At 53.7% G+C, this 26,193-nt stretch overlaps 1 protein-coding gene across 11 annotated transcripts in view; it reads right to left on the reverse strand.

Moving 5' to 3' along the window:
- The window catches only part of CTBP2 (C-terminal binding protein 2), a 164,047-nt gene that overhangs the window by 21,578 nt on the left and 116,276 nt on the right, over nucleotides 1–26,193 (reverse strand). Inside the window, exon 1 of one of the 11 annotated variants that reach the window (XM_004438880.3) lies at nucleotides 17,540–20,700. The exons of the other annotated variants lie outside the window; for them this stretch is intronic. Coding sequence (XP_004438937.1) covers nucleotides 17,540–19,229 — 1,690 coding nt within the window. The 5' untranslated portion in view covers nucleotides 19,230–20,700. Of the gene's footprint in view, nucleotides 1–17,539; nucleotides 20,701–26,193 lie in introns of those variants that run through there. 11 annotated transcript variants of the gene reach the window in all.

The following is a 26,193-nucleotide window of genomic DNA, read 5'->3' on the forward strand; positions in this document are numbered from 1 at the left end:
CTTGAAGACAGTGATTTGAAATAACACATGTGTTGCTAAGTGTGGCACTATTTTAAGGTTAAAAAAAAATGTGCGGTTACCATTGGAAATCTCATCTTTGTTTCTGTGTCGCTGTCTGCCTTTTCATGCAGCAAACGCGCTCTGCTCCGTGGTGTCCCTGGGTGCCTCTCCCAGGCCAAGCAAGCTGAGTCCACTTTCTTCCCATGGCTCTGGGGCCGCACTTTGATTCTGAAAGCTCGGTAATGTGCAGACATACAACCCCCTCAGAGGAGAACCCCATCTTCCCGGGCTGCCTCTCTTCTCAAACCTCACTTTTCACCCCAACAGTTCCCCTGCCCCCTGCTTGGCCCGAGGGGACGCAAGCCCTTTCTCACTGGCCCAGGAGCCTCGCCAGAGACTCTCCGGATGGGTGAGCTGACCCAGGAATGGCGCGCTGGCCATCGGGGGCTGGGAAGGAGCAGTTTCTGGTTTTAGGTCCAGCACGCAGCATGCTTCTTGGCTGGGGCAGAAGTAAGGGTCAGTCATGTAAAATGAACACCGGCCCATGGGCATTCGGCCTGCTTGTCGGCTTTTGCAGGCTGAGGCTGCCCTCTCCAAAGTGGACCCTCAGACCTGGATCCATCCTCACTCCATCCCAATTCCTTATCTTCAACAGGCTCTGACACGGGGGACCTGGTGTGGTCCTAGGAACCCAGAGAGGGACAAGACGTGGCTGCTCCCTCTAAACGCAGAGGGAATCTAGCTTAGGGAAAAAACAGCTTTCTTCAAGGTACTCCAAAAGTGGGAACATGAAGTAAGATTTAATCAGGGCCAAAATGTGGAAAAATTCAAAATTCAATGAATGGCTGGAGATGAACTGCCATTATGACCGAGCATTTGGGACTGAAGAGGAGGAGAAAGTACGGCAAACCTAGCCAATGAATGCAAATATGCAACCCCTTTTCTCTTTCTGTGCTCATGACAGACATCACTAATTGATCCCCACACTCTTTCTGAAGCCAGGACTCTTGGCCTCAGAGTCCCTGTTGACCCCAATGCCCCAGAGAGCCGCCCTGCAAGGCTAGTTGAAATCTGCCTGCCATGCTTGAGTGAGCCCACCCCCTCTTGGAATGGGTAAAGGCAGGTGAAGGTCAACGCTTCACACTTGACACGAACACTGTGAGCACGGAAAGAAGGAGAAGCAGGAAGGCCTCAGAGGAAGGAAGCAAAGGTCCATGACCCCAGGAGCAGACCACATGTGCAGCTGCACCTCCCGTACCACCCCTCCAAGCCTGTGACCGGGACCCAAGACCTCTTCAGTTGCTCCAGCACTGCCCTCTGCTCTGCTAAGGGGGGTGGGCTTCTGGAGAGGAAGGGGAGAGAGACCCCAGAGTGGGGCTGGGCTCCCTGGGGAGTGCCTCGGTTTGTCTCTTCCTCTTTCACAGCGGGGAGCCTCAGCTGCGCCCCGCAGACTGTTCAGTGACACCCCGTGACACCCACCTCCCCTGACTAAGCCGCTTCCCAGTGTGCCTTTGCTGCCCCACCCCCCAAGAGGTGGAGTCCACTTCCCACCCCCTGGGAATGGCCCTGTGCTTGGCTCTGAACAGTGGAAAGCAGCAGAAGTGAGGTGGCACCACTGCCAAGGCTAGGCCTCCTGGAGCGGGCACTGCGCCTCCTATGTTCACGCTGGAACCCGAGACCCCCGTGCTGTGAGGCACCTGGGAGGAAGGACCAGAGGGTGAGAGGCCGCGGGGGAGGACCCGTAGACTGTCTGCTGCAGCTGAGCTCAAAGCTGCCTGCAAGCCAGGAAGGTCTGAAGCAATTTGTTACGCAGCAATAGCTAACACGCACCCAGGAAGGCAAGACCAAGATCAGCCCCCACTGTGTGCTCTGTGACCAGACAGACAGCATGGACAGATGGACCCATGGCCGATGCTGCAGAAACCCCCGAAGTGTGGCCCCGAGCCTTGCCAGGACAGATCAAGGCCCTGCATTTTCATTTTTTGATTTTTTGGTGAGGAAGATTGTCTCTGAGCTAACATCTGTGCCAATCTTCCTCTATTTTGTATGTGGGTCACCACCACAGCACGGCTTGATGAGCAGTGTATAGGTCTGTGCCTGTGATCCGAAACCGTGAACCCCGGGCTGAAGCGGAGCGTGTGAACTTAACCGCTATGCCACTAAAGGCCCTGTATTTTTAAACTCAGAAGCGAGAGCTCCTGGAAGGGATGGGTAGGGGCCCCAAGCAGGGTTTGAGCTGTGGACAGCTCAGTAGTGGGAGTGGTTATCAGAGCATCCTTACATGAGGGCTAGAGCCCCTTTCTCCATCCCTCAGTGATGGGTGAGGCTGCTTCACCACAACAGCAGACTCGGAAGGGCCCTTCTCCAAAGCCTGTCCGACGGAAGGCTTCAGGATTGTGGTGAGGCCTTTTGAAACAGAGTTCCTCTCTTCTCACTTTCCCGGATAAACCCCTGCTCTCAGACCTCTCCCTGTAACATGCTAGAACCCGTCTGATGCTAAATCTTAGGGTCAGGTGACTAGGAGCCTTGTGTCAGAGATCTCTCTCCCTCTGGACGGGAGCATTCTCAACTCTTCATTCCACCAGTGGGGCACTGAGGCCCAGGAAGATGACAGCGTCCACGGGCCCCCTGATGGGTGAGCAGTGGTCTGCGAGCAGAGCATGGCCGGCTAATCTGAACTCTGCGTGTCACCACACTGGGCCATCTAGGCCCTCGCCCAGCAGAACACTATTTAACTCAACTCTGACTGAGGGCTAGCCCCAAGCCAAGCGCTGGAAAACAGCAGGAATAAAGAACAAGATAGAACCACCTGGCTTAAACCAGCACAGGGGGAATAAAAAGGACAGAATACTTTCTAAAATAAGAAAGTGGTGACGGCTCCGTCCTCAGCAGCTATAGGCATTGCCCAGACTTCCTCTAGTGATGAGTGGTACAACCAGGTAGGAAGCAAGCTCAGCACAGACACTGAGCGCCCAGTCTCTCCTCATCTAGGAGCAGCAGCCACCTGAATGCGGCCTGGTCTCCATGGTCAGGGTCTTCCACCGAGCTGCGAACACGAAGAAGCACTGCACCGTGCGCGGTAGAAGGGTGGACGGCGCGGGCCTGCGAGCTACATCTCAACCAAGCTCTTAGGAAAAGAAGAAGTGTGGGGAAACCTAGCCTTGCCAGCCCTCTGAGCACCGGCGGTTGGGCTGGTGGGGGTGGCCCACCCTCAGAGGGCTCCCCAGAAGGCCGGGTGGGCCCCACGGGGCCTGGTTTTAAACTGCTCCTCTGCTTGATCTTAGCATCCTCTGCCAAGTCAGCTGGAGGCTCGGTAGAGAGATGGCCACGAGAACGTGCGATAGGTAGATGAGCTTCTTACATAAAACATGGATATGAATGAGTCACGGCCCTCAAGGAGGCGGTTCTCAGGCCACCCCCCTCGTAGCTCAGGTAACAGCTGGACAGAGAGCGGGCCGAGCAGGAGGCTCACAGACTCCCACGTCTCCACCCTACCAGCTGAGCGAGGCTGGTGCCCCTAGGAGCCTGGGCCACTGCCCTCCCCACCCCCATGGCTTGCTGGGTGACCGCAGTGTGTGTGTGCGCGTGCGTGCACGTGCACGTGCAGCGTCCTCTGTAGTGGAAGCAGACATCTAAAGTCGTGCCACACCATCTAGTTAAAAAGAAAAGAAGAACTTTTGTGTCTCCAGAGAGACTAGCATTTGCTGTCACTTTAACTGGTTCCTTAGAGGAACCCAGGAAGCTGTCCTGGCAGCCTGCACTGTGCAGTGTCCATACCACACCAGGGACCCTGAACGGAGAAAAGCGACAGACACTTTCCCTTTTCCCAACAGAGCTTAAAATGAAAACAAAACCAAGAAGCACTGTATCACTTGTCTGAAATCATCCTCTTAGACACTTGTTCACCGGCCACGTGGGCCGTTTACAAGTCCAGACACCGCCCGCTCTGCTGCGCTGGACATACTCTTCCCCGTGTGGCTCCTGGTTTTCAGTGTTGGGGCTCCGTCACCCTGACCAGTCCCAATGCAGCCTCCTGGGTTCCCGGTGAATCCCTTTGCCCCGAAACAGCACCTGATGTTCTGGAAGGCAGGTGCTTTCCACCGAGGGTGGGTCAAATACCACCCGCTCAGACCCTCCCGATGAACCAGGCCCAAAAGAACCATGAAGGACGTCACCGAAAACCATACATGCTTCTTGGAAGACACTTCACAGAGAAGCAGCCAAGGACATGAGGCTTGGCTTCTATTTTTGGTAAAATGTGATACATGTTGTGCATTTCCTCAAAGGCCCAGCCTCACATGGGTGGTCCTGAGCACTGGAGAAGGGAGGAGGGGATGGAGGAGCGTGGCCTGGGTGCCAGGGCTGCAGACACTGGGCTTGGGGCACAGCTGACCCCCAGGTGCGAGGATCCACTGGCTCCCTGTCCAGGTGAGGTTACACAACTTACCTTCCCACTTCCCAACGTGGGGAACAGCCCCTGGAGGGGCAGGTGATCGGTATCTTATGCATGGGGCTGGGGACCACCTCAGCTGCCCCTTCTGAACACACATCCTCTGCACCTCCTTTGCAATCAATGGCTCCGATGGAATCCTCCAGAACGTGTTCTCTTACTGATAGGCATGCCAGGGGTCAGATGACACTCCCAGCCACCTGTGTCTCCCCCACGCCCTTCCTCCTTGTGGCAGCTCCTCCAAGCCTCTGTTGAAGAGATGAGCCTCAGGACTTCACCAAAGATTACAGCTAAAAGGTAAGAACCTCTTAAGGACAAATTGGGCTCCCAGGAGACTAGCTGAGAGGACCCTGGTGAACAACTCTGCACGTCTCAACTTCTGTGAGGGTGGTGACCACAAAGCCAGGGCTCAGCTGGTCAAGCGAACTCCCTGCTCCGTGGCCAGTGCCCACCTTGTCTTCCCTGGCTGCTGGCCAGTGGTTCTGCACCACAAGGAGGCTGCGACCAGCCCTGAGGTAGGCGTGGGCATCCTGGGCCTGTTCTCCCTGGGGGTGGCACTCTTTGGTTCCAGCTCACATCCCAGGAACCCCGAGATTCTGATTCGAGGGTGTGGCTTTCAAAGTCCTGAGCTGCTCTAGACCCAGGTGGAGAGCCCACCAGGAATACCCACCCTCTGCTCAGCCTCACCTGCAGAGTAGAATGCTGTCCTCACCCAGGAGGTCTCCTCCGCCACAGCAATTAGACCAAACTCTGCAGTGATGTGCCTGGAAGCTGGGACACACCTGAGACTGGCCTAAAGCTGTAAGACGTTAAGTCACGTGGCCGGCACCGCGGTCCTTAGACATTCCTTGACTGATTCTCAGTATTTTATTACATCAACAAAATCATCTGTGCACCCAAAGCTGGAACACACACGGAAACCAAGGTTTGGGTAACTGGGGGTGGTAAACAGGCAAAGTCCCCATACTGTCCACGGGGCCCCATGACATACAGCCCATCCCATCGGTCCACACCTATGTAGAAGGTCTGCTGTGCTGGGCACTTCTCTTGCACTTTTTCATTTAAACTCTTGTGACAAACCCCTACGGGAAGCACTGTTCTGTTTCACCAACGAGGAAGTGGAGACTGAGAGGTGAGACAAACTTGTTCAAGGTCACAGAGCAAACAAGTGGTGGGGCCGGGACTTGAACCCAGGTGCAACCCCAGGGCTCACCACAAAGCAACTAGGGACAGCCACCCCATGCCCACTTGTCACTCCTACCTCCCTGGGGACCAGGTCAACTCAGCATACCTTGGGCACTGGACACAAACGTCAGGCCTGGCCCGGGGCCCGTCTAGTCTGACGACACAGGTGACCTCACCTTGACGGGCTAAGGGAAGTCTTCAAGCTCCCCTCTCTGACTGCAGCACTGGCTCTCTATCAATTATAGACACTCGGCTTGAAATTCACCAAATCAAGAACCATTGCCTGGGGTTTCTCACCCTCAGGGTGGACCCTTCCCTTTGGGGTCACTCTGGTTTTTGTGGCCCGAGAACTGAATCATCAGGGTGGTAACTGTCATCGTACGTAATCTTGCAGCACCACGGAAGAGGCAACAACCCTCCCTCCTCAGTATCTTCCAAGCTGAGACCCCACCCAGGGCCCACCCCAGTTCTTCCAGTCTGCTCGTTGCCCCTGGAGCCCTCAGAACCATGGAGACTGGAAGGCCACATCCATGCAAGTCAGAGAACCCCACAGGACGGTGAGCAACCTGCGAGTGCACGGTCTCCAGTGCCCAAGCCACTCTCAGGAACACACGGTCACTTCTCAAAGTGCCCTTTGACCCAACACGCATCCATAGACCTGGCTGAGAAGAAACCTGCTGCAAGAAATGTTAACTTGGCCCTTGCCCTCTGCCCCTAAAATCCCAGGCTCCACCGACACCTGCTTTTCCTTAGAGGCAGCACCATGGTGGTGGCCTCTGTCCCGTGTCCCAGCTGCTTTGCACCTTGAGTCCGTGGGCCTCTGGCTGGGCAGGGCCTACTGAGGCTCTGGAGAGCAGCTCGGGCTGGGAAGGAGGAAGTGCCTCCCCCAAGGCCTCGGGAAAGAACAAGCTTGAAGGACCGAGCTTCAATCTGTTCAGGGCCATGCGGACGGGACAGTGAGAGCTGGGCCTCTTGTGCCCAGCCACCACCAGCAGCCGTGGTCAGAGTGGAGACCACAGTTCTGTCTCTTCTAAACTGTAGCTAGAGAGATAGTCAAGCCACCAGGCCTTGTCCAAGAGGACAGAGCTGAGAAAAGCAAGTGTTTGCTGCTCAGAGCTCCCACACCAGGCATTTTCCTAGGGCAGGGTGCTCACTGGTCACCACGTGTCCGTTTCCTTGGGCTTTCAATTAGACTGGGGGAAAGGTGTTCCACAGCCTTTGGCAGAAGCTCTGGGCAACCTAGCTAAGCCTGGAATAGCTTCAGAGAGCAGTCCCCAGGAAAGCCACCTCAGTCACCTCCTCCCGTTACCGCTCTGAGATTCATTGACCATTCAGCTCATTAATGGTGCTGGACGAAATGCCAGCAAGGTGGGAAACCAGCCTCGCGAGAGTGTGACCAACACAGAAGGACAAGCCAGCCACACCGGTGCTGACACGGTCATTGTCTTCTCTCTGGATTTCGCTTTACCACCACAAGAGCCCCATCCCGGATGGGACAGCAATCATTGGTTTTCACATCAGTGCAAAAATCAGCAGCAACCCCAGGTGACAAAGCAAGGAGCGCAGTCTGTTCTTCAAAACAGAGCCTTTCCCAAGTGTCAGGTTCAGAAATCTGCACCCTCAGGTCGGAGCAGCCGATGCGGGATGCAGTGCTGTGTGCGGCACGCAGGGCCTGCTTCCCGGGTCTCTCCCCGCCCGCTCCGCTCGAGCCCTGGGGAGGGCGTGGGGACAGCCCAGACCCGGTGGCCGCACTTGGCTGGAGGCTGAGGGACAGGCTGTCTGGGCGCCGCCTCTCTGCCTCAGGGACTCCCAGGAAGGGGCCACCCGCCACTGGGGTGTTGCGTTTGAATATTTCTCACGTTCTAAGAATATGCCCACGGCAACAACAGAAGAGGATGCTTGAGAAAAACAGGATGAAATAAAGATGAGAAAAGAAAGAAGGGGCACCAGAGGGGTCTGGTGGAGGCGAGCGCTGCCCGCGCACTGGCCGGCTGCCTGCGGCTGGCGTGTGTGCCCGGCTCACGCGGGGCAGACAGGACTGTGCAGGAACCCCAGAAGGCCAAGGTCAACCCACCACCACACGGACGCACCTCCCCGACCTCTCTCCACGCGAGCATTAGGGGGTCCTCCCACCAGGCAGGGGGGCTTCGGCACAGTCTAGGGGGAGAAGAGGGGTGAACTGTTTGAGGCACAGCAGGGCCAAGGAAGCCCTTGGAAGGGCCCCTGACCAGGCTGAAGACACCCCACTCTTCTTGAAGTCTGGAAAGGCCTTTCCTTTCAAAGCACAGGGAGCAGCAGCGACCAGCACGGTGGGTGCCCGGGCGTCCCATGACCCTGGAGCAGCCGTGGAGTGCCCCTGCCCCTGCCGGCTCACTTCAGCAAGGGCCTGCTGGGGCCACAGCCTACCCGTCCCTTGGAGAGCAGGCCTGCCCATGTGCGCCCGGCGGCCTCCTGGGTTGCTGCCTCAGCCGTTGGCTCATCCCCTGGAATCAGATGGAAGGACTCCATGGGCACTCCTGAGGAATGGACAACACACCTCCTCCCTAAAGGCCCCTGGAAGAGCCTGGCAGGCCCAGGCTTATTCTTCTAACTGTACTGCCTGGGCCAAGTGCCCATAAAAACAGAATACCGCTCTGCTTCTTAGCCATGGCAGCCACCAAGGCTGAGACGGAGACGGAGGCCCAAGGCTTTCAGCAAACTCAGTTTTCATGCGGCCCTAAAATCGAAAAGGAAAGTGATTCTTAAGGACCCTTTAACAGGCTCGCTCTCTGGTGGGCCGGAGGCCAAGCGCGCTGCCCTCGGGCCCCAGAGTAGCCAGGAAGCTGATTTTCTCAAACACAACAGCTGATCGGACGTCCCCTCCCTGCTCTTTCCCTCTGTAACTTTTTCTTAAAATATAACCACTTGTAAAGCGTTCTAGGCTCAAAGCCCAGTTCGCAGGAAAACACTAGAACCCATCACAAAGTCATATTTATTCCTTCAAATGAAAAGCATCTAACAGAAAAATCCCCAGCGGGGAAGCTGGTGGGGTTGTGAGGTCGGCTTCGAGCACTGTGGACGGAGCAAGAACAGACTGGCCCACGCTGGGCGGCTGGCGACAGCATTCACCTCTCCAGGCAGAGCCCCCTTCAGCTGAGAAGCATCGCCACTTCTCCTTGGACTTGGCGACCCCTCCCGAAGGGCCGGCCTGAGGAAGGGGCAGGCACTCTGGGGAGGCAGTCACTGCCAGCTCAGAAGAAGCCCAGCCCACCCGAACCTGCACATCTGAGCTTAGCAACTTCTACTGGATGAGGTCCTGGCGAAAATTTTAACAAAAGTTAGATGACATGCAGGAAGCTCCCCGAGGCAGCTGAGCCTGTAAACAGGAAGGCGCAGGTTGGGGCATGGGACGAGGAGGTAACGTAAGACAGCAAACTACAAACACAGAGCTGATGCTACTTCTTTGGACAGGTGGTCAAAGGCAGGGGAAATTCACCTTGGGATCGCTCAAATAAAGCTTCTGAGCAATGGGCTTGTCAGTCCCATCTTATGCACAAGGTGAATCCTTTCAGTGATCTCATTTCCCTCTTTACTTTTGTTGCTAGGAAGCTCAGAGTGAAATTCCTTGTAAATAGGACTGCAGGGAATGCTGTGTTCTCAACCAGTTTCATCTTTTCCTGCGCTTATGTCTCTCCATCTACTCAATTTTACCTTGTGTGTGCTAGAGCCATTCCTGTCGGCTAGGCTTAAATCCTCTTAGGACCAAGAACTTTAAATTCCATTTAATCACCCGGAAGAATTAATTTCCTTAACTCTCCCAGAAGGCAGCACAGTACAGAGGAAAGGGGCTGGGCTCTGCAGCAGAGCAGCCTGGGCCCAAGTGCAGCCCTGCAGGGCACCAGCTGAGAACAGGCGAGCACCCAGTAGGTGCCGATGGAGCCACATGTACACTGAGCTCAGCCATCTGCAAGGCCTGGGCCAGCTCACGGCGCGATGAGGTCCTCAGAGCCTTCCGGGGGGCCCATCACCCCAATGTCACACTCGGGGGAAGTGAGTCTCAGAGCACCTCAGGACTCCTGCTCTGGAACCAGCCACTTCATCCTGCTTCCTCCTGCTGACACGGACCTCGGCTCCAGCATGGGCTGGCGGCCCTTTCCCCGACTTTATGTCACTATTGATTTCCCATGCTGTCCTAAAGTGCTGTGCTTGGTGGTTCATCACGGCGCAGCGACCAAGCACAGGTTTGGAGTCAGACAGGTTGGCTTCAAGTCCCAGACCTGCTGTGTGACTTAAGGAAGAGTGCTAACCTCTCTGAGCCTCAGATTTTTCATCTTAAAAGGAGAAACACCCAGAATCTTCCCAGGAATTCAGATGGGATCAAGCTTGTCAAATACTCTAGAGTGGTGCGCCCCCCAGCCCTGCGGAGGCGACGTTTTTGAATCAAGTCAGTAATGGGAGGACCCACTCCCTGCCAGCACTTCCCGCACATGTGACTGGAACCCAGGAGTCAGAGAGGGTTCCTGCTACCCTCCCGCCCAGCGATCACAGCCCGGAGCCCTCATTTATTTGTACAAACTCTGCACCCGAGCTCCTTCTCACACGGCTCTCCTGGGTTGACACGAGTTGTTCCACTTACATTTGCAAACCGTTCCTGGGATCAATTCTCAACTGCTCTCAGGAGAATGTGTCCCCAGAGCCGCCCACCCTCTCGGCGGGGACGGGCGTTTACATTGGCGTTTCGATGCTCTCCTAACAATTTGGCAAACGCTGTTTTATTCATACGCCGCACACCGCCGTTTGGCTAAATTTAACTGCAGCAAACCTTCCTGTTCCCTGCGCAGTGGAGGGAGCAAGTAAAAGTGAACAGTCTTGTTTTTTTCCCTTTACTTGAAAAACAACTGGCAAGTCCTTTGTGTAAGCCAGCTTCCGAGGGGGTAAAACACACCCAGCAGCAGCAAATAATTCAATGACATTTAGGTTCTAGATCGCTCACGTGGGCTAATCAGTTATGGATTACAAGTATTATTTCTCTTTCATCAACTTAAAAAGAAAATCTCCCATACACTAGCAAGGAACCTGTGGAACAGCTTTAGAATTCTTGCCTCATATCCTCTTGGGGACAAGAAATGGGCTCCAAACACCTGAAAATCTTCCCTGTTAATATATGTTGGTTTTCTCTTTTAAAAAATTGTCTATCTTCCTTACGAGGCTGGTTGCCAAATATAGTACGTCTGGTGTGCGGCTCCACCATGGGGCTGGTCCCTCATTCCCCATCTTTCAGCTCCCTGAAAGCATCAGCTAGCTAATGGTGCTGTGACAGCTGGTCACCCACGTGCAACAGAACACAGCTGGAGTCCTGCCTCACACTATCTATAAGGTTAACTCAGAAAGCTCAAAGACCTAGATGTAAGAGCGCACACTATAAAACTCTTAGGAAGAAAATAGGCATAAATCTTCATGACCTTGGATTATGACACCAAAAGCTCAAAAACCAAAGAAAAAAACAAATAAATTGGACTTCAAAATTTTCAAAACGAAAACTTGTGTCCTTCAAAGACAGTATCAAGAAAGTGAAAAGAAACCACAGAATGGGAGAAAAATATTTGCAAATTACATGCCTGATACCAAAAGTTAACAAGGACTTCCCAGGCCCCATGGCGCACGAAGACCCAGGTCAAGCCAGGTCCACAAAGCCGAATGGAACTCGAAGAGCCCCAGGGTGGACAGTGGGCACTTTAGAGCAAGGGTCCTGCTGGAAAGTAGCGTGGTGAAGGGGTCTGTCGGCTTCTCCCTGCATTGGCCAGGTAAACGCACTGGCGCTGACTCCATCTGTGGATTCGGCTCAGGCCCTTGTGTCCTGCTCTGCAGATCTGCCAGGACAATCTGACCCGTGCCATGGACGCGACTGCCGCCTCAGAGGAGTTTGGGGTGGGAAGAGATACCAAAACACAAAACTACTACTTAGAAACCAAAGCCGAGTGCAACGGGCTACTTCCTGCAGGCAGAGGCCTGTGACAGGCCCCGGTGGATAAGGCCCCACTCTTTCTGTGGGAGCTGCTTTCTATACCAGGAAGACGAAACGCCCACCTAGAGATGAGAAGGCACAGCCAACCCGTGCTGGGCAACTTTGGGTCCCTTCAGGCCACAGGAAAGAGGGTCTGGTGACAGGAACTTGAGCCGAGCCGGCCTGTGTTTTGGCTGCAGGCTCAGCTCCTTCCTCCCGTGACAACACTGATCAATTCCTTTAAACTAACTCACAAGAAAGCACAGTGAGGGGCCGGCCCCGTGGCTTAGCGGTTAAGTGAGCACGCTCCGCTGCTGGCGGCCCGGGTTCGGATCCCTGGCGCGCACCGATGCACGGCTTCTCCAGCCATGCTGAGGCCACGTCCCACATACAGCAACTAGAAGGATGTGCAGCTATGACATACAACTATCCACTGGGGCTTTGGGGGGAAAATAAATAAATAAATAAAATTAAAAAAAAAAAAAAAAAAAAAAAGCACAGCAAGGACTAACCTCACAAACCAGCTTCTCTGTGGCCCACACCGTTAGGCAGAAAACCTGCAACGATCTCGCAGCCCTCCGGGCGGGCCAGGAGCCCGCTTTAGCTGTCAGGGATTGGGGGCTTCCTGGCCTGTTAGGCAAGACTGGGGTTCAAACCCGTGTTCCCACGTGACTCCCCAGACCACACTCCTCGTATGATCACTGACACACACCCCTGCACAGGGGGTCTGAGCCGTCACGGGGGGCATGTGCTGTACAAGAGTTGAGTTCACAGAGATTCCCAGATACCCAGTTGTGTGAAAGGTCCCTTAGGCTTTAAGAGGACTCAGAGCAGCCCTCAGGTCCTAACACGGGCCGCAGGGCTGTCTTCTCTGGGCGGCCCGACCACGGCTCATCCTGACGCTGTCCTTCATGAACAGAAGCACCAAGTCCACACCCAAAACGTCAGAGGAGGTTACTTTGAGGGACCCAGAGCTGGGGGACAAGCCCGGCCTCTGGGCCCCCCAAATGCCCCACAGCCCAGCATACTGCCTCCCAGCCTTACAAGTGGCCAAGAGACAATGCTGATGATAAAAGCACCATTTTCAAATGAGCCCAGCCCCTGGCCAAGGCCAAGCTGGTTTAATGACCTCCACACTCAAGTTATTTCTTCCTGTGCTCACTGCATTCTCACTCATGCCCACGAGGCAGGTTTAATTCCTTCCTCCTTTGACAAACGTGGAAATAGAAACAGAGAACTCAATGCACTTACCTGAAGACACACAGCAGGCTGTACACCCCTTAGTCACACATTCAACTACCTTATGTTCCTGGGCTGAAATCACATTCCTGGGGTCCATGGCTTTCCCAGGAGCCCAATAAGGAACTGAGAAATTCAGACTCAGCCCAATAAAACCAGCTACAATAACAAAGGGCGACGCCAAGCTCAGGTTCTGAGTTTAGCTGGTAAGGAGGAAATGACCATGGTCCAAATTCTTCCGGTCACTGACAGGCGAGAGACGGTCGTTCCCACTCTGGGAAAACAGCCGAGTCAACAGTGATGGCCGGAACGACAAGATCAATCCAGCGAGCTCCCAACAGGGGACAGGAATCGAGGGGGCCCTAAGAAGCAAAATGAAGGCCAGTCGATCTTACCACACCGCTGGACATGCCTCAGGTGTTTTACCTGGAAAGGCTGTCAGCACCTTGGAGCACACGGCTCCTCCTCAGGAGCTTGATTCGGAAGGGAGGTTCTGCCAAGAAAAGGGCCCTGGCCAGAGGGAGAGGAGAGCCCTGGCTGGGTGGCCTCGCACAGCCCCCTTCCCATTCTAGGAGAACGGAATTTCTCAACCACGGAGGTATGCGTCACTCTGCACGACAAAATCCAGGAGACGCCCCAGAGAGGCACAAAGCAACAGCCAGGACCATAACAGCCCACAGGCCGTAAGCCACCCACACAGGTCCCCCGCTCCCTCGTGCGGTTGGGCAGTGTCCCGTCCCCTTGGCCCGACCGCGACGTGTGCAGTTTGCCGGCCATTCTGGAGTTCATGCCCTGCCCTCAGCCTTCCTGCCAGGCCACACGTGCTCCTGAGGGACGCTCTCCTGAGCGTCCAGGCTCCGAGGGACCCCTATGTGTGTCCCTATCCTGGCCCTTGTTTCAGGTCGCAGTAACACCCCCACCCAGCCCCCAGGCTTGGGTCTCGTCCACTTGTGGGTGCCAGGCATCCGACCCCAGCCCTGGCACACAGCAGCGGCTTGCTCAGTGCTGAAGGAACGAAGGACCAACGAACCCGCGCAGAACCACGCCCTGCCCTGCTCAGTGAGTGGTTTGGTCAGGATTCCGGCCCTGGACGGCAGCCCGAGAGATGCCTCTCTACTTCCTTTCTGAGTCTCTTTAGCCAGACTGCACAATCTTGACATAGTAAGGCTCTTCAGTTGCCAAAGCTGGTGCATCTCCCTGCTGCTCTGCAGGGCCAGCTCAGGGTCAGGTCCCCAGAGCTGCCCCCAATCCCCCAACTGTCCCCGAGTGCTTAGATGGGGAAGCCGACCAAGCCTACCCTTCCTGGGCTGGCTCTGCTTTGGGGGTGGGGAATGGGTGTAATCTGGGAGGGGCGGGGGGGTTCTTTAGAGCCTTGTGGTGGTTCTGCAGCCTCCCTCCAGACCAATGGTTTGAGGATCAGCCTCCTCAAAACCAGCGAACTGCCTGCTCCCCTACCCACCTTCGTGATAGCCCAGGATACACGAGGAATCACCAGGTGTGCGTGGGCCCAACAGGACAATGCTCTATGGGGATTCTGACATGACTACAGTGTTCTTCCGGGGGCCCTCCTACCCAGGAGACCAGGTGTGCACACCCACGGCGCTGCCAGCCAGTGCCACAAGTTTAGCACCACAACAAACACGCCCCGTGAGCGATCAGCTCTGGTGACAGATCACCACCACCAGCCTCCTCCACAGCCCCAGAGTAAACAGGCCATGGACACCGCCTGTCCTGTCCTGAAGGCTCCTCGGGCAGCGCCGCGGGCAACTAGATGGCTGTCACAAATGCACTTAATAAATCCAGTTGCATCCAGAAAAATGACTGGAAGGAAATGGAAAAACCCCAGAGAGAGTGAGCTGTGGCTGCACCTCTCACACGTTAAACTGAGCACAGGGTCTGCTCCTCAGCGGAGCCCCGGGCAGCCTAAGTGCTCTGTCATATCGGGGGAGGACAGCAACATGAAAATGGCTGCGGCACTGCTGTTTACATGACGTGCCCTGCTGAATCCATCAGGGAGGGCTCTCGCAACAGCAAACCCTTGGCCGTGGTCGGCACCATGTGACACGGGGGAGGGGGCATTGCTGGGTTACAGCCACTGCCGGAAGGTTCTACAGCTTGTGCCACAGTCACCCAGGTCAGTGTGTGAGCAACAGCAGATACCCCAGGTGCTGATGCTCACGCAGGTCTGACATGCAGCCCACTAATCCTGCGTCACATGGGCTGGTGGCTGCACGAGGGTCCCTCCTCGCCTGGGCACCCCGAGCTGCCTGGTCCACGGACTAACACACAGGAGCCTCTTATTTCCACCAACATAAGGCAACCCAGCTGAAGCAGGTAGTTCAGTTCACAAACCAAGAACAGCAAATGTATGTTAAAATACCCCAAGCACAGAAAAATAAAACCAGGCACTTAAAAACAAACACACAACCCACTGTAAACACACAGATTGCCTCTCCAAAAGGAAAGAAGGCAGTCCACTGCCTAGGCATCCACTCCCTGCCCCTCCAGATCAGAGGGAACCATTCGAGTTAGGTGAAGAGAAGACCAAAACGAAATATTTATTCATGCTGGCTGTGCCACGATGACCGAGGTGGCTAAATCTAGATTTAAAGACGGCCATCTCCCATTTCAGCCCAGCTCAGCAGCTAAGCCAAGGTGGAGCTCCCGGCACAAGCTTTGGGTTTCTAAACTTGAGGTCTGTGGGGCTTTCCTTAAACGTAAATGTTATCCTCTTGGGGGCAAAGCGACTCGCCAGGAGCATGACTGTAGGTTCCAACAGATCCAACTCTGGCTGTTGATTCTCCTGCCACACAAAACACCATTATACAGGCGGAAAGCTCCCGGGAAGCCAAGCTCCTACCCCGGGCCCCCGACACACTGCTTTCTGGGGAGGGTTATAATGAGACACTGAACCTACGAGAAGGAACGAGGAGGAAAACGACAGCTACGGGATAGATCATTCGACAGAGAAATTTATTTGCTGGCAGCCTTCCGACTGCAGACTTCCTTGGCATTGGCTTGCTGCCAGGCAAATGAAACAAAAATCAATATCCTTTGGTCTGCAAAACTGTGTGTTAACAATCACACTCCTAACAACTTAAACATCTCCCTCACCCCATACCCAAATAACAGTGAATGTTTTTGATAGAAGGCAGTGCAAAATTAACAGAAAAAGAAGAAAATAAGGCAATTTAACAGGTCCTCCTTCAGCAAAACCTTTCCAGGACTTCAACGAGGAGATAATCTTTCTGTGATTATGACCAAACCCTCCAGTTGCTTAGCAACACATAATTAAGGAATATGTTTTCAGATCCGCTTTGCAAGCCCGGCCATTATCAGATGAAATTACTGGAGCAACAAATGTCACCGCCATGCAAATTAGTTGGTTGCAAAGAAAGAACGTTTGACTGTGAGGGAGAAGGCACAGGCCCTCAGAAAAATTATCTGACTTCTCTCCTGTCGCACACTGACTAAAAAAAGTCAAATAAATTGTATGACAGACTTAAAAAGAAATTCACAGATGAGACAAAACCAGAATCCATAGTGAGAGACAACAGGAAAATTCAACTAGTTGCTCCATCTCCCTTCGGAAATAAGAAAGAAAAATGCCTGGAGGTCAAGCTGTAAAGCAACAAAAGCCAGTTCAGTCTAGTAGTAGCCAAACCATCACCGGTTCCACCGGTATGATAGATAAAACTAACGCAGCATCTCAAGGTTTCTAGATCAGCTCCCAGTACCCACCCACCACAGCTATTTAAGGCATATTTTCTAAAAGGTACCTCTTATTTTCACCCCACTACGTCCATCCACAATACTAGTTATTTAGGAAAAAAATCATTTAAAAAGGATTCAGTTTTCTAAATTACGCTAGGGAGGCAAGTGGAAAAAAGGGAAGAGAACTGATTTTCAGCTTAAATTGTCAGTAAAGCTTCTAGAGTTAAAATAAAAATTCTAAGTGCTGTTCAGAGGATGTCGACCTGGAAGTTAATCCACAATGCCCAAGGAAACACATGCAGTAGATTACATTTGTCTCACGTTTTGAAGAGAACCACCTAGGATCGTTATCTCTTCCCTCGACTTGGAAATATATTCTTCCCTACAAGTAAACAGAATTCCCAACTGTATTTTCCAATATGTGAGACCACGTCTGTTTTTGAAACGGAGTTCTAAGGGATTTCAACATCTTGCTTTGTTTAACACACAAGTCTGGAAGCACACCGTTTTTAGCTCTACGGCGGGTAGTCCCACCTCTGATGCTGTGTGTAGACCCGTCAGAGGTGCATTTCCGCACTATAATGCACTTCTAATGGCAACTGAATGACGCACAATTTATGGGAGGATTGAATAAATATCCCTGCTTTCTCCAAAGCCACCGAATGTGAGCTGGAGAAAACGCCACCCCCGTGAGCTGACGGTTTCATTCTGTTCTGAATGATTTCTGGGTTTCTCCCAGAAACACAGTTGTGTTTCACCACCATAAAGGGAAATCCACAAATCAACTTGAGCCCAACTAGAGAAAGGGGAGGCAATGCTGTTCCAGTGGGTCAGCCTGCACTGAAATCCGTTTCACCCAAGAGAGCCCCCGTCAACTGGCTGGCTGGCTCACTGTCCTGTGCTCAAAACTCTGCCTGCATTGTCCCCTCAATGTCCTAGGCGAGGAAAGGCAGGGAGGGGGGCATTACTTGCTTCCGGAGCCAGCATGGTGGACACGATGATGGGGGCCCCTGTCCGCCGGGCCACCTTCTGGTAGGATGAGTGAGGCGTGTGGATGCTCTGGCTGGCTGGTGGCAGGGTAGACGGCTCCACGGGGACACCGGGCTTCCGCAAGAGCTGGGGGCTGCCGTGGGGGCTGGGCAGGGGAGACGCGCCCACACTGCGCTGCCACTTCCGCAGTTCCATGGGCACCGTGTAGGCCGTGGAGTAGGCTGTTCTGGGGCCTGGATGAAGGGGGGTCATGGGGCCTGGGTTGGTCAAGGCCACCCCGGCCTGTGGGGCGTATGGGGGGCCCAGCCGCGCTGTCAAGGTGCAAGGGGCAGGAGAGCTATACCCAGAGTTGGAAGGGAAGTGGGGGGCTTGGGTGCCCACCCCGGGGGCAGAGTAGGTAGCTGCCGTTTCTAGGAGGTGCTGGGATGGTGCACTGGAGGGGCGGCGAGCCGGGTCTCCAGCTCGGGCGGATGCCGCCTGCAGGGGACCCCCAGGCTGGGGCTGCAGGGCCGAGGCACCCAGAGAAGACAAGTCACCGTGGAGCTCGCTGCGGTGGCTGAAGCTGCTGGAGCGTGTCCGGGGCAGCGGGCCTGCCCGGCCCTGCCTCCGCAGCTGCATCTCAGTCCTGCAGCTGCCGGCCAGGCGGCTTAGGACGCGGGCCTGGCCCAGGTTGGGTGCAACACACTTGATGTCCGCGTCCTCCATCGTGGCCAAGACGGCCGGGGAGTCGAAGCCCTGCTGCAGCAGGGCCACCAGCGTGGCCTCCGCCACACCCTCAGCCCGCAGGAGGGCCAGGAACTCGGGCATCACGCTCCTCTTGCCCGCGGGCCCCTGGAAGGTGGACAGGTCACTCTCACAATTCTCATAAGCCACCTTGGAGTGGACGCTTTCCTGGGCAGGTCCGTAGCCCCGGTTCAGGGGGCCTGGGGCTGCCCCGGGGCTGCCCTCCGAGGCGGCAGCTGCGCTGGAGTCCACGACTAGGCACGTGGGGGCTGCCTGTCTAGCCGCGGTGGAGTCTGCGGGCCTCTCGCCGACATCATTGTAGACCTGGCTGGAGGGGTAGGCAGGCGCCTCCACTCCGCACCTGCTGTCGGCCAGCTCCCCTGCATACCGCGTGGGCGACAGGGCCCTGCTCTGCGTCCGCTGCCCCTGAGGGATCATTTTACCTCCAGGATCCGGGTACAGGTGACCAGTGTCCTGCAGGGCAGGGACCCGGCCTTGCACTTGATCCCACGTCATTCTGCTGCCAAGCACTCCATAACTGGGTAGCAGGTGGCCGACTCCCGGGTCCCGATGGTGGCGAGGCTCTTTGGGCGCCCGAGCGGCTCCGGATGGGTCGCCGTAGTAATCCCGAGGCAGCAGGCCACCGCGAGCAGACATGACTGCCTGTCTGCTGTCGTAAAAGGTGAAGTCAGGAACAGAACTCTTCCTTCCGGCGCCGGAGTGGCACAAGGCCTCCCAGTGGAGGTAGGGCTCGGCGGCCCCGGGCATGGCGGCCACCTGCAGCCTGGGGTTAGACTGCTCATACCACAGTCCCTCTCCGCCTCCGTCGGTCAGAGAGCTGCTCCTCCCTGGAGCCTCAGCGATCTCCCAGGGGCCCTCGTACCACCCGGGAGCATCCCAGCTCTGCGAACGCCCAATATTTATACGCCTGCTGGGAACCGGCATTGGAAAAAAGATGACTGCGGCCGAGGCAGAGGAGGAAGCCTCTCTTTATAAATCTTCAATTACATACATCAAAACCAGACCTGGCTGGATCCTAACCCTTCCGAGACGGCAGGAACAACCAACTGGGGGTTCCTATTTCAAAGTACGGCCTAAATTATTAATCGTCCGAAACCTTAGCAGACAAAACACAACACTCACGGTAACTTTGCCTCACTCCCCAACGGTAGCACGAGAGGTCTTTTCTTTACGGCTTAGTCCCAGAAAGGAGGCTGCATCGAGCCTGCTGGGGCCCCCTCCTTGGCGTGCTCACATGGACTGCGGCTCTCTCAGCGTGCGGATTAGGAGCTAAATAAAACCCCTAAAGCTTTTGTTCCATGTGACATCTCGTTAGACTGATGAAGCCAGCTTCGGGCTCCATCCAGGCCTCTCGACCTGCAACTGGGAATTACTGTCACACTGAGGCTCTGGCTTATCTCCCTCGTCCTCACCAGAGCACTTTTTGGATGAGCACTGCCTCCCGCTCCGGAAGGTGCCCCCCATACCCCCGGCTGCCTCCGAGCGCCTAAAAGTGACAGAAGGAAAATAGAAAAAGACCGCTTTAATGTCAATTCAATCTTAATCCACCCTGATGAAATGTTAATCCATTGCACACGGCCAGGAACAAATTAAATGTGAACAGGCAGGCAGGCAGGATAAAAAAAAAGGTCTCACACACAGTTCTAGAACATGAGGTGCCCTGAGAAACGGGCCAGGGCTGCAGCCTGATGCTCCGCCAATATTGAAATCTGGCTCTGAGATGACTCTTTGGTTATGAATCAAACGAGTTACACTGCTCAAGTCCAAATGGATTCTTTACCTTATTATCGTAAAACACAGATCCCTCCATTCTGCCAGGAAAAAAACAACCACCGTGCATGTAATCTAAAATTTATCATTTTAAGACTGCAACAGAGGTCAATGACTAAACTCGAATATTATGAAGCAAAACCAGGACGCGGCCGCATCTGAAACGCGTCTTCCTTTAAATCTGTTCGCAAGGAAAGCATAATTCCAGCAGGCTCGGCCTGGCTTAGATCTTGTGGATGATTTCCCATATTCCATGGATTAAGATTTTACATAGCCCACTAGGGACCTTGGGTCCAAAAATGCAAAGAGCAGCAGTTACCTAGATAAAGGAACACCACAAACAGGAGTACTAAAACATTTCCTAAAACATGTAGACAGGTCCCAGAGAAGCAACCCTGCAGACTAATGCTGCCGGTTCTGCTCTTCCAAGATTTCACAACAAAAACACAAGCTGGTAATCGGGGGGCTACCAAGGCTGTGTCCAGATGCAACATTCTAAAATGAGACAATATGCACATTTGCAGCCATTAGACCTGAATGTTTTGACTTCACTCACATCTCTCTCAATCTAAGATTCAACTGGAATCTTCGACTAAAGCCAGTCATCAAAAAAATATTTTTTTAAATATGAGAAATATGAAGATTACTGTGGGGAAGAAAGTGGATACAAGTCCGTTTCCAGGAACTGGAGGCACGTGGTAATGCAAGATAGTTTACAAGGGCAGTGCCCACCCCACCTCCCCATGACCTGATCAACACATATTAAACTTCGGGACAAGCTCTGTTTAAACCAACACTATTCCCCAGAGAGTGCTGGTCCCCAAAAGCCAGAGTTCCTGTGACCACCGACGGACTGTTGAACTGGCCCTAGTACTGCCTGGGGATGCATCCTAGGAACCCCAGAGTCTGTTATTTAAACACCACGGCCCCATTTCTGATGTAAAAATGCCAACAAGCTCTTGAGTTATCTTGGAAAATGCTCTGGCAGGGGAAGAGACGCAAACCCTTCCCCAACCCCCTCCACCTCCTAGGATGCATGAAAAGAAAAAAAAGAAAAATTAACAAGCCACACTGCAAAAGGTTGGGTTTCCATGTATAAAAGAAGTCTGCTGGCGCCAATTTCTGCAATTCCTCTGCTGGCATATCTGCAATCACGGGCTGAATGGCCCGGGCAGGGGAGACGGAGGAAACAGGCCTGGCCACACGCAAGACAATATTTATACGTCTCCCCAACAGCCTGAGGACGTGTTCACTTAGAAGATACATCAAAAAGGACAGGAAAACATTACAGAGCCCGAACTAAATGGAAATAGCACTATCTGGTTACAGCACATCATTTCCCGGCACCATTGGGCAGCCAGGAGCGCCAGGGAGCGCCAGGGAGCTGGCGGGCTGGGCAGGCCCAACTTCCGCAGGTTTCTCCTCTTCTGGCCCCTATCCAGAACCTGGGCAGGGAAAGGAGAGGGAAAGGACAGGGCTGAGAGAAAGGCAGGGCGGTTTCACCGGGAACCCTGCTAAGAATGAAGACAAGGAGATGGGTTTGCGTGGAAACAAGCCTGGCGCATCAGGCAGGACACACCTTCATCGAGAAAAGACATTAACCAGATAACCTCGAGTGGCCCCCAGCCCACATCCGCCTGTTACCTCCCTCTTCTAGTCTTGGGTTCTTCAGCTGGGAGGGGCCTTCTAGGCCGCCCAGTGGGGTTTCCGCCCCATTGCTGCTGCCACTGCCACCTCTCCTTCCACCAGAGAACATGGCCAGCCAGGCAGGATGGACAGTAGCAGTTCTGACCCTTCAGAGGTGACCAGAAACAGGGCATCTTCGATATCACGTTTTTCTTACGGGATCCTTGACAGAGGGCTTCAACACTTGTTGAACATCTGTACCAGGCCCTGTTCTAGGTGTTCCGCCCATAAATGACTCTACGGGCAGATATGATTACATCACATCCCAGATGCCAGGAACAGAGAGGGTGGGCGCCTCGCCCAGGGCCGCAGGGTGCGGGACCCAGGTCAAACGCCAAAGCCCACGCTCTGCTTTCCCCAACTCCCTGCACCGGCCCCAGTCACTCAGTCCTGCTGGTGCTGGAAAGGGGGACCCTCCTTACCAGAGCACTTCTGTTATTTTCTTAAGATTTTCCAAAGCCCCAAAATATTAATGTGTCACTTATAAAATTAACTATTTGAGTATCAAAAAGTAACTCCTAAAGAGACAGCTGCTCCAACCCCTCAGGACGGGGTGCACGGAGCTCCCAGCCTTTAGCCGATGCCTGAAAGGGCCAGAAGCCTCAGTGTCCCGCCATTGCGCCATCTCCTTTCCCTTCCTCTTTGTAACAAACAAGCATAACGTTGTGTGGTGTAAATGCTAAGAGGCCCCCTCATGGTGCAGACACGTCCTTTCAGAGATGTGTGAATGACCTCCAAGAGCTGTCTGTGCCGGATCTTTCTGTCTAGGATGGCTCTGGTGACTCTCCGACCTCACGGGTATCTAGTTTTCAGTCCAAGTTCTACAACTGAAGCAGGAATGTGTACCCAAGAAGAATGTGTACCCAACAGCTCCTAAGAAACCAGTAACAGGTTTCTGAGAAGGCGTCGAAGGCGCAAAGCCAGGGGCAGGGCGGCAGCGGGCAGACGAGCTTCAGGGCGGGTGGCACCCTCCGCAGCACAACGAGGAGGCCCGGGTTCCCTTTCCATCAACTTCCAACCCATTCTGCTTGGAAGCCACCCAAACTCACGCAGCCTCGCCTCTGCAATCTGCCAAATATTATGACAGATGTTTTCCTGTGTTAGGTAAAAACACCTGTAACTGGACTTGCACTTTTCTAAACACTCTGGCAGATTTTTTTTTAGCATGTTGCAGTCTTTTAGAAAGGGCTACTTTTCTGAAAACCTCATGTTGACTAAATAAAGCAAGATGGGACCAATTTCTGAAAGAGTAACGAGTCTTACAGACTTAACTTTTTAATCCTGCAAAGAGTTTCACTACAGAAAATTGTATAACATGAAAAGCTTTCTTCAGAAAATTGAGAAATAGACAATCCAAAATCTCCTGCAGACAAAATAAACCTAAGATAAAGCTGACCACATAGAATAATGCGAATGGCAACCTCAGGGTTAAAAGCGACATCCTCTCAAAGACAATTCTTCAATTCCCCGTGCAACGTAAGGCCTCAATTCACAACCACAGAGACCTGAACACTCTGAAAGATGGATCTAGATCTAGCAGGGAAGAAAATCAAGGCAGGGACGACCAGCAATCTCTTTCACAGAGCAGTCCTCAGGCAAATCACCAACAGGCATCTCATGTTCTGATCAACACAGGGACCCGGGAATCTGCTCGAAAAGAACGGGAAATAGAAGCATTGCTCTGGGGTCTAACCCTCACTTTGTTTTTCTTTAAAAAACAACATCAGGTGTATGGTGGGATCAGTGAATCTAAAGGCTGGACTCACATGAAGGTCATAGGGTCTAACTGCCTGTCCCCTGACAGCAACATGCTTGCTCCTTCTCAGGAGGCAGCCATGCCCACTCTGGGGCGTTCCTGGGCCAGCCCTCTCCATGGTGGGCCAACCCTGGCCAGGGGCTTCCACTTCCTGGTCCTCCTGCAGTCCTTGGGGCCACAAGACCAAGGCAGCTCTGAAAGTGAAGGCGGAACTAAGAACGCACCTCCCCCCAAGAGGCTCCCCTGTGCCTGCTGAACCCCAGATGAAGCCACCACAGCACCCTCGCCCTCCACGTCCCATAGGCGGCATCTCCTGGGGGACACTGCTGAGGTTAGTGGGTTATAAAGTTTTCCAGCAGAGACAAGGCCAAAAATAGGCCCACGACATCCCACTTCCTACTTTTAAATGTGTACAGGCTGTGTTGGTTTTTTGTTTGTTTTTGTCAAGTGTTTTAGAATGTTTAAAAACAGCTTTCTGCCTTTAAAAAAGTTTTCTTTCCTTCTCCCCCCCTCCCCCTGTAACTTACTTGGTTAATCTAAATCAGAGGGGGGAAAAAATCCCAAGTGCATGGGTAAAACAGCAAATAGGACATGTGGCAGTTTCATTGGAGCCTTCATCTAAATGACACTGGTACAAAGAGAAAATCAGCAGAACTGTCCAGACATCACGTCCATCAAAGGATTGATGCAGGATTCAACATCCTTGGGTGCATGCTGTGTGCACCCAAGCCCGGAGCCTTTGGATCATCAGCGCAAGCCTTCAAAGAAAACCCAAGACCCTTGGGTGGAGTCTTGCAACCAAAACAACCCTTTCAAGATCAGCTGCACTCTCAACAGTCCCAGCCTTCTCGTAACTATAAGATTTAGCCATTTTAAGTAAAAACAAAGGCTTGCGCATTGCTCCTGACTCAATTCCTTGACTAGGTCATAAAACTTAATGAGAGCCATGTTATGAAAATTAGGTTTGATTCCCACTCGTTATGGGGTAAAAAGTCCATCTCTTTTATGGCATGTTTTGAATGTGCCAGTGAAGAAGGAAGCGTGAACTGGGGCCCCAGCTCGAATGCAGGGCCTGGGCAAGCGACGGGACCAAATCTACCTTGAAAGGCTGTGCTGAGTCCTTGGCAGCACCTAGCACAAGTTCTGCCCCAGGCAGGTGCTCAGTGAACACTGCTTCCTTCCTGCCTGTAAAAACCTCCAATAACAGCTCTTCTTACAAAATCTCAGCATCTCAGGTGACCTCCAACTCACCTTGACATTGCCATCCCTCACCCCATCACACTCCATGTTTTATGTCTCCTCATCTGTACTGGGTTCAGAATATTCCAGAATTCCTTCCTCTCACCTTTGTTTGTGATACTCAATCATTTCCATCTACCAGGGTCTACCTCAAATAGCTCACCTCCAGGAAGCTCCTTCAATTCATCCTGTCACTTTGTCCCAAAGAAATCTGCCACCTATCAAGGTGAAAACACCACCAAAATAATCCAGGGAATGCATCCACCTGCAGACAGCCCATGGTATTCTCACTTAAGGGGATGAACCCTGTCCCTCCTGACATGTCTTTCCTCCATTCATCACTTACTCGTTCATTTGACACACAGGCTGTGAAGTGACCCGCAGAGTATGACTCCGTACAGGGCACAGGACTTGATGGCGACAGCCAGTCCTTGCCCTCAAGGGGTGTACTGTGTGACAGAGAAAGATGAGGTGTACACGGTCACCAGGAAGCCCCTACCCATGATCCCCCGGCCTCTGAACCCATGCCCACATTGAAGCACAGTGCCTCACTGGCGTGGCCTATGCACAGTGGGCGTTAAGCTGAGAGAGCAGAGGAGGACCGACAGCCCCAGAATCAGATGCTACCCGGCAGGACCCACACTGCCTCAGCCTGTGGTGCACGGTTCAGCACACGGGCCCCAATGGTACAGGCAGAAGGCGGGCTGCAGACCTTCTGCAGGACATGAAAGGACTGAGTAGCCACCCTGCCCGGAAGAATTCCAGGATGTGAACGGAACGGGAAGGACCCTCGCGGCACATACATATTTCCAATTGGGACCTGGAAACAAGCTTGATGGATGTTCCAGCCCCTCTGACAAGTAACATGGCAGGAGGGACAGGGAAGTGTGGGGACCACTGTGACTAGGTGCACACAGATATCCAGAACGCGTCCCCCTCCTGCTACTTCACAGCGCAGCTGGTGGTGCTGAGTCCAGTTCTCGCCAGGACCTGGAAGGGGAGCTCGAATCTCAGAAAGCCACCTGAGGCCTCTCCGGAGACAGAGCACACCAAGAGCCCGAGCTTTATTAGCAAGAGAGCCCATCAATGTTCAGGACGCTCATCAAATAATGGTTTGATGGACTGAGCGTCAATCAATCAGAAGCATGAGCCTCATTTCACAGCGAGTCACTTGTAAGGTTGTGAAAAAAAGTGAGAGAGCAAGACACTGCAGTGAAGGGTACCTTGGGGTTCTGGTTTCACAGTCTCCCCAAATACCTGTAATTAGGTTGAGCTGTGTTGGGATGTATCCAAGCCGAGGGGCGTTCTCTGAATTGGTGTGGGGCACAGCCTGCAGGCCTCTGCTGCGCTGGACCTCCTCTGATGAAGGAGACTTGGCCTGACTGCACTGGACCCCTGGATCCTGTATCAGGCCTTGAAGCAGACAGTCTTTCCACA

Source organism: Ceratotherium simum, chromosome 6 (genome assembly GCF_057802395.1).
Source record: "Ceratotherium simum simum isolate JZ-2026a chromosome 6, ASM5780239v1, whole genome shotgun sequence".
Classification (NCBI taxonomy): Eukaryota; Metazoa; Chordata; class Mammalia; order Perissodactyla; family Rhinocerotidae; genus Ceratotherium; species Ceratotherium simum.